This window comes from Podarcis liolepis (genome assembly GCF_965112155.1).
Source record: "Podarcis liolepis genome assembly, chromosome: 1".
NCBI classification, from domain to species: domain Eukaryota; kingdom Metazoa; phylum Chordata; class Lepidosauria; order Squamata; family Lacertidae; genus Podarcis; species Podarcis liolepis.
The window spans coordinates 85,096,286-85,112,101 of record NC_139554.1 but is presented as its reverse complement, the minus strand read 5'-3'; the positions used below and the strand labels follow the sequence as shown (position 1 = coordinate 85,112,101).

The 15,816-nt window shown below is 46.6% G+C and overlaps 1 protein-coding gene across 2 annotated transcripts in view; it reads right to left on the bottom strand.

Annotated features, from left to right (window-relative positions):
- The window catches only part of PTPRN (protein tyrosine phosphatase receptor type N), a 35,311-nt gene extending 20,213 nt beyond the window's left edge, over positions 1 to 15,098 (bottom strand). Inside the window, exons 1-9 of one of the 2 annotated variants that reach the window (XM_083474924.1) lie at positions 14,820 to 15,098; positions 5,928 to 5,978; positions 5,416 to 5,529; positions 4,351 to 4,456; positions 3,307 to 3,490; positions 2,515 to 2,713; positions 2,002 to 2,118; positions 1,514 to 1,551; positions 767 to 1,092 (exon numbers count right to left, since the gene is read on the bottom strand). In XM_083474924.1, the coding sequence (XP_083331050.1) occupies positions 767 to 1,092; positions 1,514 to 1,551; positions 2,002 to 2,118; positions 2,515 to 2,713; positions 3,307 to 3,490; positions 4,351 to 4,456; positions 5,416 to 5,529; positions 5,928 to 5,978; positions 14,820 to 14,928 (1,244 nt within the window). In that variant the 5' untranslated portion in view covers positions 14,929 to 15,098. Of the gene's footprint in view, positions 1 to 766; positions 1,093 to 1,513; positions 1,552 to 2,001; positions 2,119 to 2,397; positions 2,714 to 3,306; positions 3,491 to 4,350; positions 4,457 to 5,415; positions 5,530 to 5,927; positions 5,979 to 14,819 lie in introns of both variants that reach the window. The other variant, XM_083474923.1, reaches the window with a different exon arrangement.
- Positions 15,099 to 15,816: the final 718 nt, after the last annotated feature.

The window sequence follows — 15,816 nt, the reverse complement described above, 5'->3', positions numbered from 1 at the left end:
GCAAATGCCACCAACCTCCTGCCACCCACTCTAAGGAAACACCTAAGCAATGTAGCCCATGAGAGCTGTCAAGACAACCCAACAATCTGAACAAGATGGCAAATATGTGTTGGGATTGAAGTCCAGCTTTGCCCAAGTGCAACAGCAAGAAGCCATAGGATTTGAGGGACCAGGTGTTGAGAGAAGAACATTCCTTGTTCTCCGTCACTGAAACCTCATTTCCCCACACGCCTGATGCCCTTCTTCATGTGCCCCCTCCTCCACAAGAGGTCCAGAGGGTGGCAACACAAGAACGGGCCTTTTCTGCAGTGGCTCCCCACTTGTGGAATGCTCTCCCCAGGGAGGCTAGCCTAGCGCCTTCATTACATCTCTTCAGGTGCCATACGAAAACGTTTCTCAATAACTAGGCCTTTGGCTGATTAAGCATTCTATGGCTTTTTAAATGCGCTTATGGGAGCAGGGTTCTTTTTAAATGTATTTTGTGTTATCATTTTGTGCTTTTAAGTTGTGAACTGCCCTGTAATCTTCAGATGAAGGGCAGAATACAAATTTAATGAATAATAATAATAATAATAATAATAATAAATATTAATAGTGTGAGTCTTGATCTCGTGCCTATGTTAGACAAGCACATGCATTTTTACCTCTCAAATAGCATCCTATCTCCCAAATGTTAGAGAGCACACACCTCGCCCCCACTGGCCTAACTCCTATTTCCTTGGCCCTTCCCCTTCCCCTTCCCCCCATGTCCCGCCCCTTCTCTCACTTTTGGTCAGTGACAATGTAGCCGTATTCCTCAGCAGCCAGCGCTGTCTCTGGCCGGTCCTCGTCCTTGCCAGGTCCCCCTACTGATGTGTGGCTCTTCTTCATCACTGCCACCTGCCTCTTGAGGCCAGCTGCTTCCCCCTCACCAGCATGGAGGGGCTCAGGTTGTTCTGGGGAAGCTGTCGTCATGGTTATTTTGGCCTTAGTTGGGCTAAGCGTCTCCCTCTGTGCCTGCACCTGCCCCTCTGTGGGCACGGCACTGACATAGCTCTCTTGAGAGGGGGGTGGCTCCAGCTCCTCCCCATGTTGCATTTCAGCTTCTGTCACCTGAGGAGAGAGAGGCACATCACTCACCAGCACCTCAACACTTCCAATCTGCAACCACCAGCGGTTGGGTGATCCCTCCTGCCCTCTACTCCAACCAAAGCCCCTGAATCGTTAACTGTGCCTGTTCATTATCAGCCGCAGGCTGGCCAACTCTGCCTTCAGGTCTCAGGGGCACACACCCAATCTTCTCCACAGGCTGTCCATCTAGAAACTAGCTGTGGAGGATTGTACTGTAGGGGCTGGAACAGGTTAGGTACAGGCCAAGTCTACTCCTCAGGGCAAGACGTTGTTTCATCAACTCAGGCTTCCCATACCGTTTGCCCCCTGTAAACTGTGTGAAAGCGAATTCCAACAATCTTAAGAGGGCCTTAGGAACTCTGGGCTGGAGACTGCCCCTTGCATCTAGAAGGTGCTGCCTTACCCGCTTAGATTCTGGAGTGTCTGGTCCAAGCCTACCAGCTGGGGAGAGAATTAGAAGAGTATTTAGTTTCTAAGATATGAGATCTTAAATCCTCAAGCCAACCTGGAAATCAAACTACCCACTTTGGAACCTCTCAGGAGGGGGTACGGTTGGCATTTTGATTACATAGCAGTAAAGGTATTCCATACAGCAAGTACATGCTCCCTTTCATTACTACTTCATGGGCTCCACAGCTAAGCACCAACACAGAAAAACAGGTTCTGGATAGAGCTCCAACTCAGATTTATCCCCAGATTGTGAGGAGCAGGGCTGGATCAGCACAATAATAGCACAGCTCGGTCCTTGTCAATGCAGACATAGTCCGGATATTGTTCCATGTTATCCCCAGACACACAGAACCCTCTCTCCATCTCCTCTCCTTCAGCTATAGACATCCCAGCTGCCTCTTCTCCCAGATCCTCTTACATATACCATCTTGCCGATCTTACCTGGACTCCTGAGGAGCCGGAGAAGACCAGTAAGGGAGCTGAGATGCTGGGGAGTGAGATCCTGGGGCCTGATGCCATAGCTGGCAAGCACTGCTGCCAGCCTCTCTAGTGCTCTATCTGTGGAAGGGAAATTGGGGAAACGGGAAGGTGTTGCAACTGCAGCCCCACCAGCACCAAGGCTTCTAGGTTGAGATAACAAGCTACAACAGGGGTGGGGATCCTGCGGCCTCCATAGGCCATTGTACTACAACTCCCATTAATCTTGACCGTTGGCCAAGACTGACTGGAGCAGATGGGAGGAGTCCAACAGCATCCACAACAGCACAGATTCCTCACCCCTGAGCTATAAAGTGCTTGAGGAACCCCTTAGTGAAACACAGGTAGGAACAGTCTCACCTGGCTCTGCCAGGAGTGCCCGGGGCTCTCCTCTGTATTCAGAGCTGTCGCCATAGTCCGGAAAGGGGCCATCCGTCCTGGAATCGTGCTTCTGCTGCGCCATAGTTCTCGATTTACCTGCCTGCTCCTGTGTTAGGTAAAGTGCTCCCAGGTCCTGGAAAAGTTGACCTCCATCCGCTCCCTGCTGCCCCCTATAGGAGGGAGCAGTGCTGGCACCAAACAGGGCCTTAGAAGCAGCAGCTCGGTCCAGCAGAACAGGGTGCTCAGCGCTGTGAGCATTGGGGTTGTCCCGGAAGGTACCATCTGGGTAGCTGAACTGAACACAGGGAAACAGAAAGGCAATCTTGAAGTGTTCACGGCAGAGGGCAGCAGAGTTTGTTCTAACATGCAGCTAGACCCATTTTGTGCAATGTAAAAAAACAAAAGTACAGTGCAAAATACGTTTTTGTGCATTTAGGCATATGGGGTATAATAAGGAGTTGGTGGGTTCCTAAAAACAAATAGATGAGAAAAGGAACTTTTAGGTTGAAAGGATATAGTAAAAAATTAGCAACTGAAGTCACTGATTGGAACTTATGGGTTAAAATAAAACACTATAAGCATCCCACCCCCTCTAAATATCCTTCATCCTAGCCAGCAAGAAACTTTTTCCGAAGGCAAAGTGGTGCAGTTTAGAATTCAGTGGCCTGCAGTCCAAAATCTATCATCAGCAGTTACAGTTCTGCTCAGGCTTTGAAGTGACTCCTTCCTACTCAACGCTTCAGTAAAACTTAGGCCTCCTAAGCACATTCAGTTCTCTCCGTTTGAAGAGGCCACCTTGTAAATCACAGGACAGTCCCTTGACTCTCCTTCCAGCTCTTTGTGCAGACTCCTTGCCCTTACTCTGTATGCAGCACTGCTGAGACACACCTGGTGATGTGGATATGAAGATAAGAAGGGCTCCTTGTAGCCTAGCTCAGGCTGAGAAGCCAACAGCAGCTCCAGGTACCGCTGCAGGAGGACTGGAGGGAGAGGAGGCTGATGAGCTGTCTGGAGGGAGGCAGGCTCTGGTGGCGAAGAGGTTCTCCTTGGAGACAGGTGACTAGGCGGGAACCTGAAAAGAAAACAGTCATAGGCAATGTATTATGCTATCAATATGCAGCTTGGCATCTAGAAGCTCACATTTCCCAGTCCAACAATATTATCAGTGGCAGCGCCTCAAACTCTCTGTAGGGAAATTTTCCCATCCTGATACAGTTAAGTGTTCTTGCATTGATGGCCACTGCTTGGACATCTTGTGGACATCATCACAGGGAGTTTCCGGACCTCATAGTGGGCTGTCTCTGTTTATTTTTAAGTCCTGCCATTTCCAGTCCTCTTCCTGGCACTTTTTGAGTTTGTCTCCGGAATGATTTGCTGCCTTATTTCTTAGGCTCTCAAGAGTATTTGCCTTCAAAACAGTTATGTACAGAAAGAGGGGGGAAAGCACCACAAAGAAGCAAGAGAAAGAGATTTTATAGATGTGGAGAGAATAAAATGTTGCCTTAAGATTTGTTCAAAGGTGGTTCTTACGTTGAGAGTTTAAGAACAAGACATTTCTAAATGTCTTGCAAGCTTTACAAGCTCCTGGAAGAGGAGTGTTCTGCTCTGAAATTAGTGTTGTACTAGTGAGCACTGGAGTCGGATCTCAAACCACCTACAACAGCTTCCTTTCCCTTGAATGTGGATAAGTGGGTCTTGGCTGAGAGAAGCACAGACTTCTCTGTCCTTCCTTTTGTGTTTGAGTTGTCCCTTCTTAAAAATTGTCATTCTGAGTGACAGACAGATGACTATCAGCTAGGAGACAAGCGAGTTCCCATTTATTCTCCAAGAGACGTTTCCCCCCCTCTCAGTTGTGATAAGCAGATATTGGATGAAAATTAATGGCAGCAACTCAAGTAAAAGCTCACATTCCAAATGAACTGTTCCCCTTACCTGTTCTCAGCTACAGACTCCCAAGGAGGTGGAAGGTGAAGTCTGGGGATGCGTTCGATCTCCCGGGAGATCACGTGCTGGGTAAGGTCATCCTGCCACGATAAACCTGCCATGAAGATGGAGAGCTAAGTCAAAGCATGGCCACAATAGCCAAGTATTGAATCCAGCGCTGAAACCTATGAATATCATCCAATCCTTGGGAAGCAGCTGTACTCCAAAGAATGACCAACTGCAGAAACTAAGACTAAAGATTTTAGCACGGCATTCCCAAAATATAGGGACAGGTATTTGCCAGAGACAAATAGTAAAATACAGGGTCCCATCCATTTTATTGTGAATTGTATTGTGGCTGTTATATATGCTTCTCCTTTCAATACTGTTTGCACCTGCAAATGTTTTGGGGAAGATACACTGCTTTGTTTCTAAGTCCTACAACTTCCTGCTGAAATGCTGCACCTATTTATACCATAAATGTTCCCGTTTACTTTTTGTCCTGCTTTTGTTGTGCAATAATGCAGCAATCTTGGGGAAGCATCACAGAACAACTAATAAAGTGGATTGAGGCATGGTTGGTCCAGTATAAGTCCACTTCTAATGCACTATTATTGCCACAATATGTTGCAAAATACACACACCAAAAACAACAACAACAACATCCAGCTTGGAGGAACCCATAGTCTGAGCGTATGTTAGATGTGCCTGACTATAGTATGCATTTATAGCATGATGTCATAGCTCAGTGCTAAAGCATCTGATTTGCATGCAGAAGATCTCAAGTTCAATGCCCAGCATTTCCAGGTGGGGCTGGGAGAGAATTTCGTCTGAAACCCTGAGAGCTGATGCCACTGCCAGTCAGTTCACACAATACTGCACTAAATGGACCAGTGGTCTCACTTGGTAGAAGGTTCTGTGGTACTGGGAGGTTGGACAGACTCCCAAGTAATGTTGCCAAGACTAGAAGAAGGGGCATAGAGTGCTCTTAATTCCCTCTCCTGGTTTGTGGAGAGCTGGCTCATTTCCCTCATCTTACGTTAATTCTCCTCCTCCTCAAGCACGGACACTTACCTTGTGCCATGAGATGCCGTAGCACATCCTGCAAACGCTGGAGCACAGAGGCTGTGACTTGGAAGTACGGCTTATCTCGAAGGGAACCTTCCTGGCACTGACCAAACAATCCATCTGCAAAGATAACATGACTATGAGACAGTGGTCATGCAACTCAGGGCGGAAAGATCGGTGAAAGGAGGGGGAAGAGAAAAGTAGGGTCAGAGAATAACACACAGCTAGGCAGATGAGATGGTGGTTAGTAGGCTGCTGCACAGCTTATGAGAAGCATCGAGGAGGAAACATGCCAACATGGAAAAGAGGCAAGCACTTGTCCCATTCTTGGGGCAGAAAGGCTTCCAGATCAGAGCCTGTTGCACATGTGGTCCTCCCCCCCCCCACTTCATAACAAATGCAGAAAGCATATTTTAACACAGCAGGGGAAATAAGTGTACATCACTCTGCAGCAACAGGTGCTTTTCCACCCTATGGACTTAATGCCCTTAATTCCAATCCACCCCAAGCTTATTTACCTTGCACACAGACTTCCTGTTGGGAGCAGAGTCTCCTGTCAAATAGGCAGCCTGGAAAGAGAGTGACAGAGACACACCAGAGTTTTCCAGAGAGACAGTATTATAATTCATATAAGAGATGCTCCAGCTTGACTGCTTCGCAGGGATGCAAATCTACTTGGCTACTGCAAATAGTATGTATTTCAAGACCTAAATTATATTACAATGTTTCAAATGAATAGAACTCATTTCTTCCTGCCTTCAGGATGTCTTTATGTACGTATGATCTTGTTGGACTCAATTGCCACAGTGCAGTCACTGATGCATGAGTTGTATCCACAAAGAGTGGTGTGCTCCATATTGTGGGCTCAATTTTATGGAATGCCCTTCCAGTAGAGGTCAGACAGGCCTCCTCCCAGTTGGACTTCCAGCACCTACTGATGACTTTTTAAATTATTATTCCAGCAGGCACTTAAACTGAAGTCTGATTTTATACTTTTAATAAGTGTTTACTTTTTTATACAAGGTATTTCTTCTACCCTGCTTAGACGTGACTGTTGTCAAGTGGTAAATGAACTGTTTAAACAATAATAACAAGTTAAATAATAATCTAATCACATGGATCTATATCTAACCCAGCAATAACCATCACCTTCAAGGACAATTCAGGAATACCATAAGCAATGGTCACCATGACTGAATAAAGAAGCTAGTGATTAGCCTTTAAAAAAAAAAAAGGAGGGGGCAGGGTTGACAGAAAATACAGGAATCCAACCTTTTGATAATGACATCGCCTGGATTCCTTTCTAAAGCCTGAGTGAATGAAGGATGCGAAAGCAACTTTTAAACTTGTCAATGGTGCTTTATGGCTGAGCCAAAAGTCAGACTCAAGCTGTCTGCAAGGAGCTAACCATGGTGCTGAAACTTACCAGCCCCAATCTTTGCCACAACTGAGGCAAGGAAATTAAGTCCCCTTGAAGAACAGGCACAGATTCCCTATTCCCCCAAATATTAGAATGGCTTTGCTACAGGGGGTAAAGCTGGAGCACCTCTCTCTCTCATTAGTTGGGCCTTATCACTTAAAATAGTAAATAAACAGAGGAAAGGAATCAGGCAAAATATCTGGGAGAACTGTTTCAGGAATTACCAGATATTGTGTATGGGTGTTAGGATAACCTTTCTGGAGGCAAAACCAACACAAAAAGGGCATTGCAGTGTTTTTTCCTTTGTTAGGCTTTCAGTATTCCCTACTTTTCCCCAACCTGCCCCCCCCCCAAATGGTGGCACCGCTTTCAAACATTTAGAAAATGACATTTAATAGCAAACAAGAGGGAAATGTAGAATGAAGTATATAAACTAAGAACGTTCCCTAAGGGTAGATTCATATTTTATGGAGCAGATGCCTGCCATGTGTGTGTTTGTGTCTTTCAGCAACTACCATGAATCATGAAGAGCAGACCCATCTCTCTAAAGGCACAGGGACACACAGTATGTGCATCAAGGCTTAAACTGGACATTGCTCCCTCCCAGATATCTATCACCTGTGCGCACACACACACACACACACACACACACACTTCATTTTATGGCAATCATCAAGGCAAACACTGCTATATAAGCCGTAGACATGATTGCCGTGTAAAATGTGAAAATCCCCAGAAGCTTCCAGGTGTGGCACTGATTCTCTGGGAGGAGAAAATACTGTTATACAACGTAGCTCACCCATCCAATATGGATACAGATACTGCTAGACTATACCAATAGCCCTGAGCCTACAATATCTACCCAGCCAAGCTAGGCTTGGTATTGGCAACTGACTGAGAACCATCCTTCCTGCTCCTTTGTCCAAGTGTTTATTATCCTCCTTTTTGAACCAAAAGGACAGGGCTTTTCCAGTTACTGCAGTCACAGTTCTGGAGCTCTCTTCCTTGGAAAGCTCACTTAGCTATTTGCTTTTGGTGACTTGTGAATATATCCTTATTTCAGAAGGCATTGAGGGGTGTTTTTTAAGCATGAACAACTGCTGCTTGCATTTCTTTTCTTTTCAGTTTTTGTACTGAAGATCTTACTGCTGTTTTTAGTTACAGTTTTATTGTTAGTTTTATGTACATGTGTCTTCTAAAATTTTAAGAGCTGCCTTCAGTGATTTGTTAAAGCAGAAAGGCATAATAAAAATGTATTTTTAAAATGAATAGAGAAGGTGGCTAACAAGGACAAAATTCAAAGTGGTAATAATTTTTTAAAAAACCCTCAACAATTAAAAGGTCATATACAAGATAATGAAAGAAGTGGCAGAACGAATCATTCCCTGGAAGGCTAGACAGTTATGTTGACCATGTGCCTCACTAAAGACTCCTTAGTAAGGTTAGCAACAGGAAAAACTAAAAAGTGATGTTAATTGCATGAATGCACCCAATGTGTTTTTGCTATATAAAAAGCAGCAGAGAGGGAAATTGAGCTACTGGGGGACAGCGAAGGTGAGGAGGAGACTAGTATGGCTCATAAGCTCCCACTGGCAGGAGTGGATGTTCCCTTGAAATGCAGGTAGCAGTTTGAGCAGCATGGAGACCTTGACAGGAAGATAAGAGAATTAACCCTCCCCAGGCCCTAAATGTTTACCCAGCAGCATAGGCTTCACTCAGCTATTTGTCTAACAAAACCCATGCACATTAACAGCACTCACACAATTAAGGTTGATTCTAGTTTGGCCCTAACAAGTTGGGGACCCGATTCAAAATTCCCTCCCTCCCTGGAACTGTGTGCACCAATTATAATTTCTTATTGTAAGCATCCTTGTGTGGGCTTGCCCTAAAAGATGGGATACAAACAGCTAAAATAAAACAATAAAGCAATTGTCCCAGGGGCCCACCCCACAAGTGGAAAACCCAGGGGTTATCCTATTCATATTCTTACTAAAAGCTACCCAGAGCGGTTCTGAAAATGACGAGCAGTGGGGGGGCACTACCCCCCCCCCCCAGATCTTCTATCAGGAGATAATCAGAGAGGCTATGAATCACACAAAGAAGTCTCTGGAACTGTGACGGATCGTTTGGCATTCCTGGTGTTCCGATGCATCAGAACTACACAGATTAATGCTACCGGTATCAGGACTGGAGAGAAACCTATGGGGGTCATCTGATTCAAAAGCGTGTAATTATAATTTACACAGATGGGGGGCATGGGCATACAATACCCAGCTCTGGCAAATGCTGGGTGCAAGGGACAGCCCATGAAGGCAGGTTGCTAGAAGGCGGTTTCACATCCACAGGGAGAAACGGTCTCAAAAGTAGATACGTAGTTTGTGTCACTCTCTCCTCTTCATTTATAATGCCATGAAATGTAGAAGAAAGCAGTATAGGCTGCAGAGCACCAGAGCACAAAAATAGTAGGTCTCGTTGCCCATCAGCCACATCCACAATGAAGATCACAGCTGCCCAGCCAGTGAGTCAGAGCAGGCCGCGGAAACACACTTGCGTTGCACTACCACTGACGTCTTTGTCGGTGTGAGTCAGAGGCCTCCAGAGGAATGGGATTCTGCAGCCAAGCACAGCAAGGATGGCTCTGGCTCTGTCAGCACACCTGTCCTAGGCAAATTCTAGTTACATGTTCAGCAGAGTCCAATACGGACCTTTCAAAATGAGATTTAAGCAAAAATGTCAAAAGGTGCTGGTTGGGGATAGGTCTCAATCTCTACAGACGGCAGGTGGCAGCTCCTTAGAATCTGTCTACACCACCACCAAGGTGCTAGGCAGCATTGTTCCCCACAAGGGGGAGAAGGAGTACACTCTTAGATGAGGCAGGGCTCCTAATTAGGAAAGGAAGTCCCTTCTACAATCCTCTCTCTGCACATCCTTTCCTATTTATCCCAGTAGAACATTATTTATATTAACCAAGGGTGTCTGCTGCTCCTACGTAGCTAACAGGGCTCAAGATCAGGGTAGTCCAAAAAGACAATGACAGGTTTTCCAAGCCCCTACAATGAAGCAATTTCCAAGTTTCATGGTTTCACCTTAATACCCCTCATTGGTCCAAGGTACTTCCTTTTTTCTTTTTCATCTGCTACAGCACAACCCATTCTTCCTCCTCTTGAGATCCTATGCACAAATGACATGCCAGGGGAAATCCCAGCATGTTTCTTGGCACCTCCAAATGTCCACAGAGAATATATTCAATCAAGAAGGGCTGTGCACTGCAAACCCCAAATACAACCAGGCCGGGGTGGGGCAAGTTTTCAGCTAGTGGCTCTTCCATCATGCCAATATTTTTTGGTTGTTTGTTAACATAACAATTGGCATCTTGGATTAATTTGTCCAGCCTTTGCAACTAACTGCCCCTTGATATTTTTGAAAGGAAGAAATGGGCTAATAGCTTTAGGAAATAGTCACTTGTCATGTTGGGTGGGGTGGGGAAGATGGACAGGAAGAACAGCCTGGTTTTAGGGAAGTTTTTAATATTTAATGCTGTATTGTTTTTAACACTCAACTGGGAGCCACCCAGAGTGGCTGGGGAAAACTCAGCCAGATGGGCGGGGTATAAATAATATTTTTTTATTAATATTATTATTATTATTTCCAAGAATTAAGAAGGGGAGCCAAAAACTTTCCCCATCTGCAGTGAGAGAGAGATCCCAGGATAGACTGCTTGATCATTCTTCCCCAGTTCTGAAATCCATACACATAGAGAAGAACTCTCAAAATGGTTGAATACAAGAAGTTCCATCTGTGTTGCAGCCAGAGTTGGTGTGGTGCAAGCAGTTGTTTAAAATGCCCCTGGCCTTCCTCAATGCTTGGAGCATTCAGGAAGCTACAGACCAAAATATTTATACATTGCAAGGCTGATCTCAAGCCATGAACTGCTGCCTCATTCCTGCACTGTAGCCCGAGTATTCCCTATGAATGCATGCAAGCCAGGATAGCAAAAGGCCTGCAGAAGTCTTTCAGCCAGATTTCTTACCCAACCCCACACACTCCAAACAGACTGAGAAGACTTTGAAGTATTTTTAAAGCCCAGCTTTTCCACTTGACAGACATAGAAGCAAAAGAGCAACATGATGGGAGATAGGGCACTCCAGAACCTGACTGAAAAACAAGTTTATAACAAAGCCACAACATACACATTATGTACACCCAGTATGTATGCCCAACATGCAGAGCTATTTTTAAAATGTATTTCATTAAACCTTGATATATTTTTAATGCTACATTAAAAATACATTTTCTCTCTCATACACACACACACATGCATACACAGAGAGATTAATATCACTGCAGATGCTGTACTGGCAATAGGATTTGGCTTCTAGTCAAAATGTGGAAGGCCGTGAGAAACTTGCTGTTTACAAATGCTTGCTGAAGCTGCAATTGCCTTCCCCCTGTAAACAGTACTTGGTGTTCAATTCCTAGCAGCTAATAAAGATCAGGGAAACAATTCTGCCACATTAGGATTCTCAAAGGGCAAGAAATGGGTTTTAGAAAGTGAATGAGGGAGAAATAGGCTCATGAGCAATATTTTGATTTTTGACCAGGGAAGAGTTCTTTGTCTGCTGCAAGGTTTCTTTAGTGTGTAGATGGACACAAAATGTGCAGCTGGAAAGCTAAGGGGGAAACTAGACACACCAGGTGTTATGTGTTATTCAAGTACTTAAATAACAGGCAATGTCAGGGACAGCATGTACACAAACAATATACGGGCAGAATATGCTCAGTTTCCATTTCTGAGCTGCCCAAACCTCATTAAAATACCTTCACATTTTGGTCACAACCTCTTGTACTTCAGACCCATTTTCAGGCAGGTAATGATGCATAGGTTTTCCTTTTCCACAGACAGCCAAGTCTTTCTTTTACTTCTGAGCACAATGTTTGCGCTCAGAACCAACTCCTCATCAGAACTATGGAGTCTGATAGAGAGTATGCTGGCAAGGATCAAAGAGATGTTCTTGCAAATTGGTGACCAAACAAATAATTTTACCTTTCCATATTTTGGTCTCGCTCTTGTGCAGCCACAGCTCAGTGCCTCTACAATTCTTTTCATCTCCTCAGTTACTGCACAATTTTGCAAGTAGGGCGAGAGAATGTCAAATCTAACCTGGAAAGCACTGTCTCAAACTCTTTACCATATATGCCAGTGCTGAATGGAGTCCGAGTTACATAAATCAGGTGCTATTGTTTTGCTGAGTGAATGAACAAGGCCGACTAAGTTTACAAATAACAACTTGCCACTATATTTAGCAAGCTGGTTGTCTATTGACCTGTTATGTGACAAGAAGAACCTTTCCACTTCCCCTCCTCTTCCCTGGATTTCAGATGATGTGCAGAAGTGTGGAAAGATTTTCCTCAACAGTTGGCACAACAATATAGATGGGTAGCTTGCCATGTGGTTATATGCACATCATGGTAGCTAACCACCGGGTAACTGGTTATCAGTAGCCACCCTTTTTTCTTTATTTCAGGAGTGAAGAATCTGTGGCCTTCCAGCTGTTAGACTCCCAACTCCCATTAGCCACAGCTAGCATGGCCAATGGTCAAGGGTGATGGGAATTGTAGTCCAACAGCATCCAAAGGGCTACCCCTGCTATAAGAGTTGTGCAAATAAGTTCAGAAGAATAGGAAATGCTTCTGCCATCTTCATCCACAGCAATATGAATGCTGACATGTGGATTTTTGGCAGGAAAGAAAGGTACAGATCTACCATACTCTGACACATTATTGTAGGTTGCCAAAAAGCATCCTATTCATTGACACTGATCTAGACTTCTAACATGTCATAGGAGGTAGAAGGAGTGGGAGTTTGGTTGAACAACAAACATCAAGCTCAATATTTTTGCCTTCAAGCCTTCTATGTCTATAAACACACCAGGCAGAATTTTCTAAATGGGCTGGAAATCTCTTAATTTTACCCCCATATTAACCCATGCTCATTACTGTTCAGCCTAGTCTCAGACAGCTTTACCAGCATCCCCACAGGTCAAGGGAAAGCACAAGTCAAGTTTTAAATACAAAAAGGCAGCAAAGTATCCACACGCGGATTACCATCATGGCCTTGGGCTAATGATAAGACCTATCCAACCCTTCCCTTAAATGAGCCAGTTCAGCAGCTCTTTGATTTTATACCATCTGGCCACAACTCAAGCCTCCATGCTGCCACAAGTGTCCTTCGTGGTTCCTGTACATTAAAGGCCCATGGCCGAAGCATTGCACTCATATTCCATGGCCATCACTGGATTCAGTGTGAGGGATTTTGCCCCCCCCCCCTCATTCCAGCATTCCCACTTCCCACCACACAGTCTCTAATGCACCCTCACTGCCAAGCAGGGCAGGAAACTGATCAGCAAAGGAGGGTGGTCCAAGAGCAAACATCCAAAAGATTCATGAACCTTCACATTTGTTCAGTGCATGGCTGAGTTGTGGTTCTGGAAGGGGTTGCTGTACATCCATCCTATTCAGCCAAGTGCTACTGAAGCACTGAACCAAGATGCAGATTTGCTCAAGTTTGAGAGTTGCAAGGAAAAAGGAACGTTGACCTTCCTGCGCCATTTCCTGATGCAACCTCATTAAAAAGAAAAAGTGACCTATGGATTCATTTTGCAAATAAGGAACTGCCAAGAAGGAAGCCGAAATCAATAACCAGGCCCAGAGGGGGTACCAGGCTGAGCTTATTTCTCTGCACTTTTATAGCACTTGATGGAGAGAGCTCTGCTGTTTCCTAGAAGGAATCCCTCTCAGCATCCCAGCTTTCTTCAGCCAGTGAGAGGAAGGAAGGAAGGAAGGAAGGAAGGAAGGAAGGAAGGAAGGAAGGCAGTTTCTAAAGGGGCACAGTGGATGTTTGCAACAGGCAGCTGGGTCAGGGTGGAAAAGGGGAGGGGGTGAAGAGAAAGGCCCAGCGAGAGAGAATGACGTCAGTGACTGAATTGAGGAGGAAAACACGGCGGCGGGGGGGGGGGGAAGAGGTCTACTCTGGAGCTGAACAGAGAAAGGGGAGGCAAAGCCAGCCAAGGCTAACAACGCTGTGACGTGCACATGACAGGCTGCCACGCAAAATGGTGACAATCTCCCTTTGGCGGGGGCTGAAGCCGCACCAGGGAAAAGGAGGAAAACATCCCATGGGAGAGTGGGGTGCGTGTGGGTAGAGAAATACATCGAGAGCTGTGCAAGGAAAAGGGGGCATCGGGGGGAGGTGGGGGGAGGGGGAACCAGCACCAACACCCAGCCAGGACCCTAAAGCCCGAGGGAAAATTCTGGAGGATTCAGAGGCGAAGCAAAATAGGGAAAGGGGGTGGGAAGACAGCATGGGGGGGAGGGGGGAGAGATGCTCCACTCCATGTTTCCAGCGGAACTGATGCAGACGTGTTACATGGGCTGTTTAAAGAAAACAACAACAGCCAAGGGATCCCCACTTCTCACCGCCTCCCACTGGGAAAGAGCAACCTGCGGGAAGGGTAAGAGCCAAGGGGCCGGCATCTCCCTTCGTTTCCACCACCTTTCCGTCTCCAAGAGCGACCTCCCCCTCCCCAACCCCCCACCATATTTAATAGTCGAAACCTAATCCTCCTCCAAGGATACTTTTCCAATCCTCAGGGCGGAAAGAAATACGGATTTATTCGGGGGCGGGGGGAGACCAGGACTAGGGAGCTCCAGCGTGCACGAAAAATAGGAAGCGGAGCTCCAGGCTGCCATATGGAAGCAAAGGGGCTGCCCCTAATCTCTGCCAGCCGGGAAGGAAGGAGCTCCTTGGCTCCTCCAAGACCCCCCCCCCCGTTCACCCCGCCCACTCCAGTTCCGAGCATCCCAAGCGAAGAATCCTTCCCCTTCCCTCTCCGGCGTCCAGAGTCCTACCCTTCTGGCCACCCTCCCTCCTTCCCGCCCGCTTGCATCCTCCTCTTTCTCCTCCTCGCTACCCCCAGGTGATCCATCTCACCGTGCAGCACTTGCAGCGGGCGATCCGCGGCAGCGCCGGCCCCGAGGAGCGGCAGCAGCGAGAGGAAGAAACAGCCGAGCGCCCGGAGCAGGCTCCGCCACCGCCCCATGCCGGCCGGTGCCCCCGCGCTCACAACCCAGGCAGCCGCCGCCTCCACGGCCGCTGCACCATCCTTAACCCGGCAATCAGCGCCCCCTCCAGGCCGAGACAAGGACGCGCACCTCCAACCAGCCAATCTCAATGAGCATGCAAAGCACACTCTGGGGCCCCAGTGACCTATCGCAAAGCAGGGAAAGGACACGCCTCCACAGGGAAAGCCAATAATAAAAAAGCCACGGCCACACCCTGCTTGGGGAAAAAAAGTTACGCCTCCCTATTACACGAGAGGCCACGCCCCTCTCGCCTCGTATTATACTCGCCGCATTCTCAAATCCATGTTCCGCCTCCGACCAGTCGCAACGACTTCGCCAGGCAAGGCTGGCACACACCCCTCGCTGCTGATGCATTAAGCTTCACCAATCGCTCCGTTAGCGGAGGCTGTTGAATTACACCTCCTGCAGGCAGGCGCAGCCACAGTCTGGGGTTTGGCCACATTCCACTGAAATCACCACCACGATCCCCCCAAAGAGAGCGGCAACCAAAAATAGCTGTGTGTGACACGCTCGGTTATAAATCGGCAGTGCCTCTTTTTCTACCTGAATGGGGAAGGGAGGCTAAGAAAACTGAATCCATGGGGGCTTTCCTATACTGTATGTCCTATTTTTCCTATAGATCCAAAGCTCCCGCTCTTCACTCAAAAGGAATGATACAGGGGACTCCGCAAGGCAGCATTATGTCATTCCACTCTCACGTGATCCAGACTTCTGCATATATCATTGAGGATTCCTGCCAGATGGATTGTGCAGAATCGACCCTCTCTCCATTGGTAGGGTAAAGCAGATCTCTAGATGATTTGCAAGCCAGCAAGGAGGTCTGGCTCCCAACTACTTAATAGTAG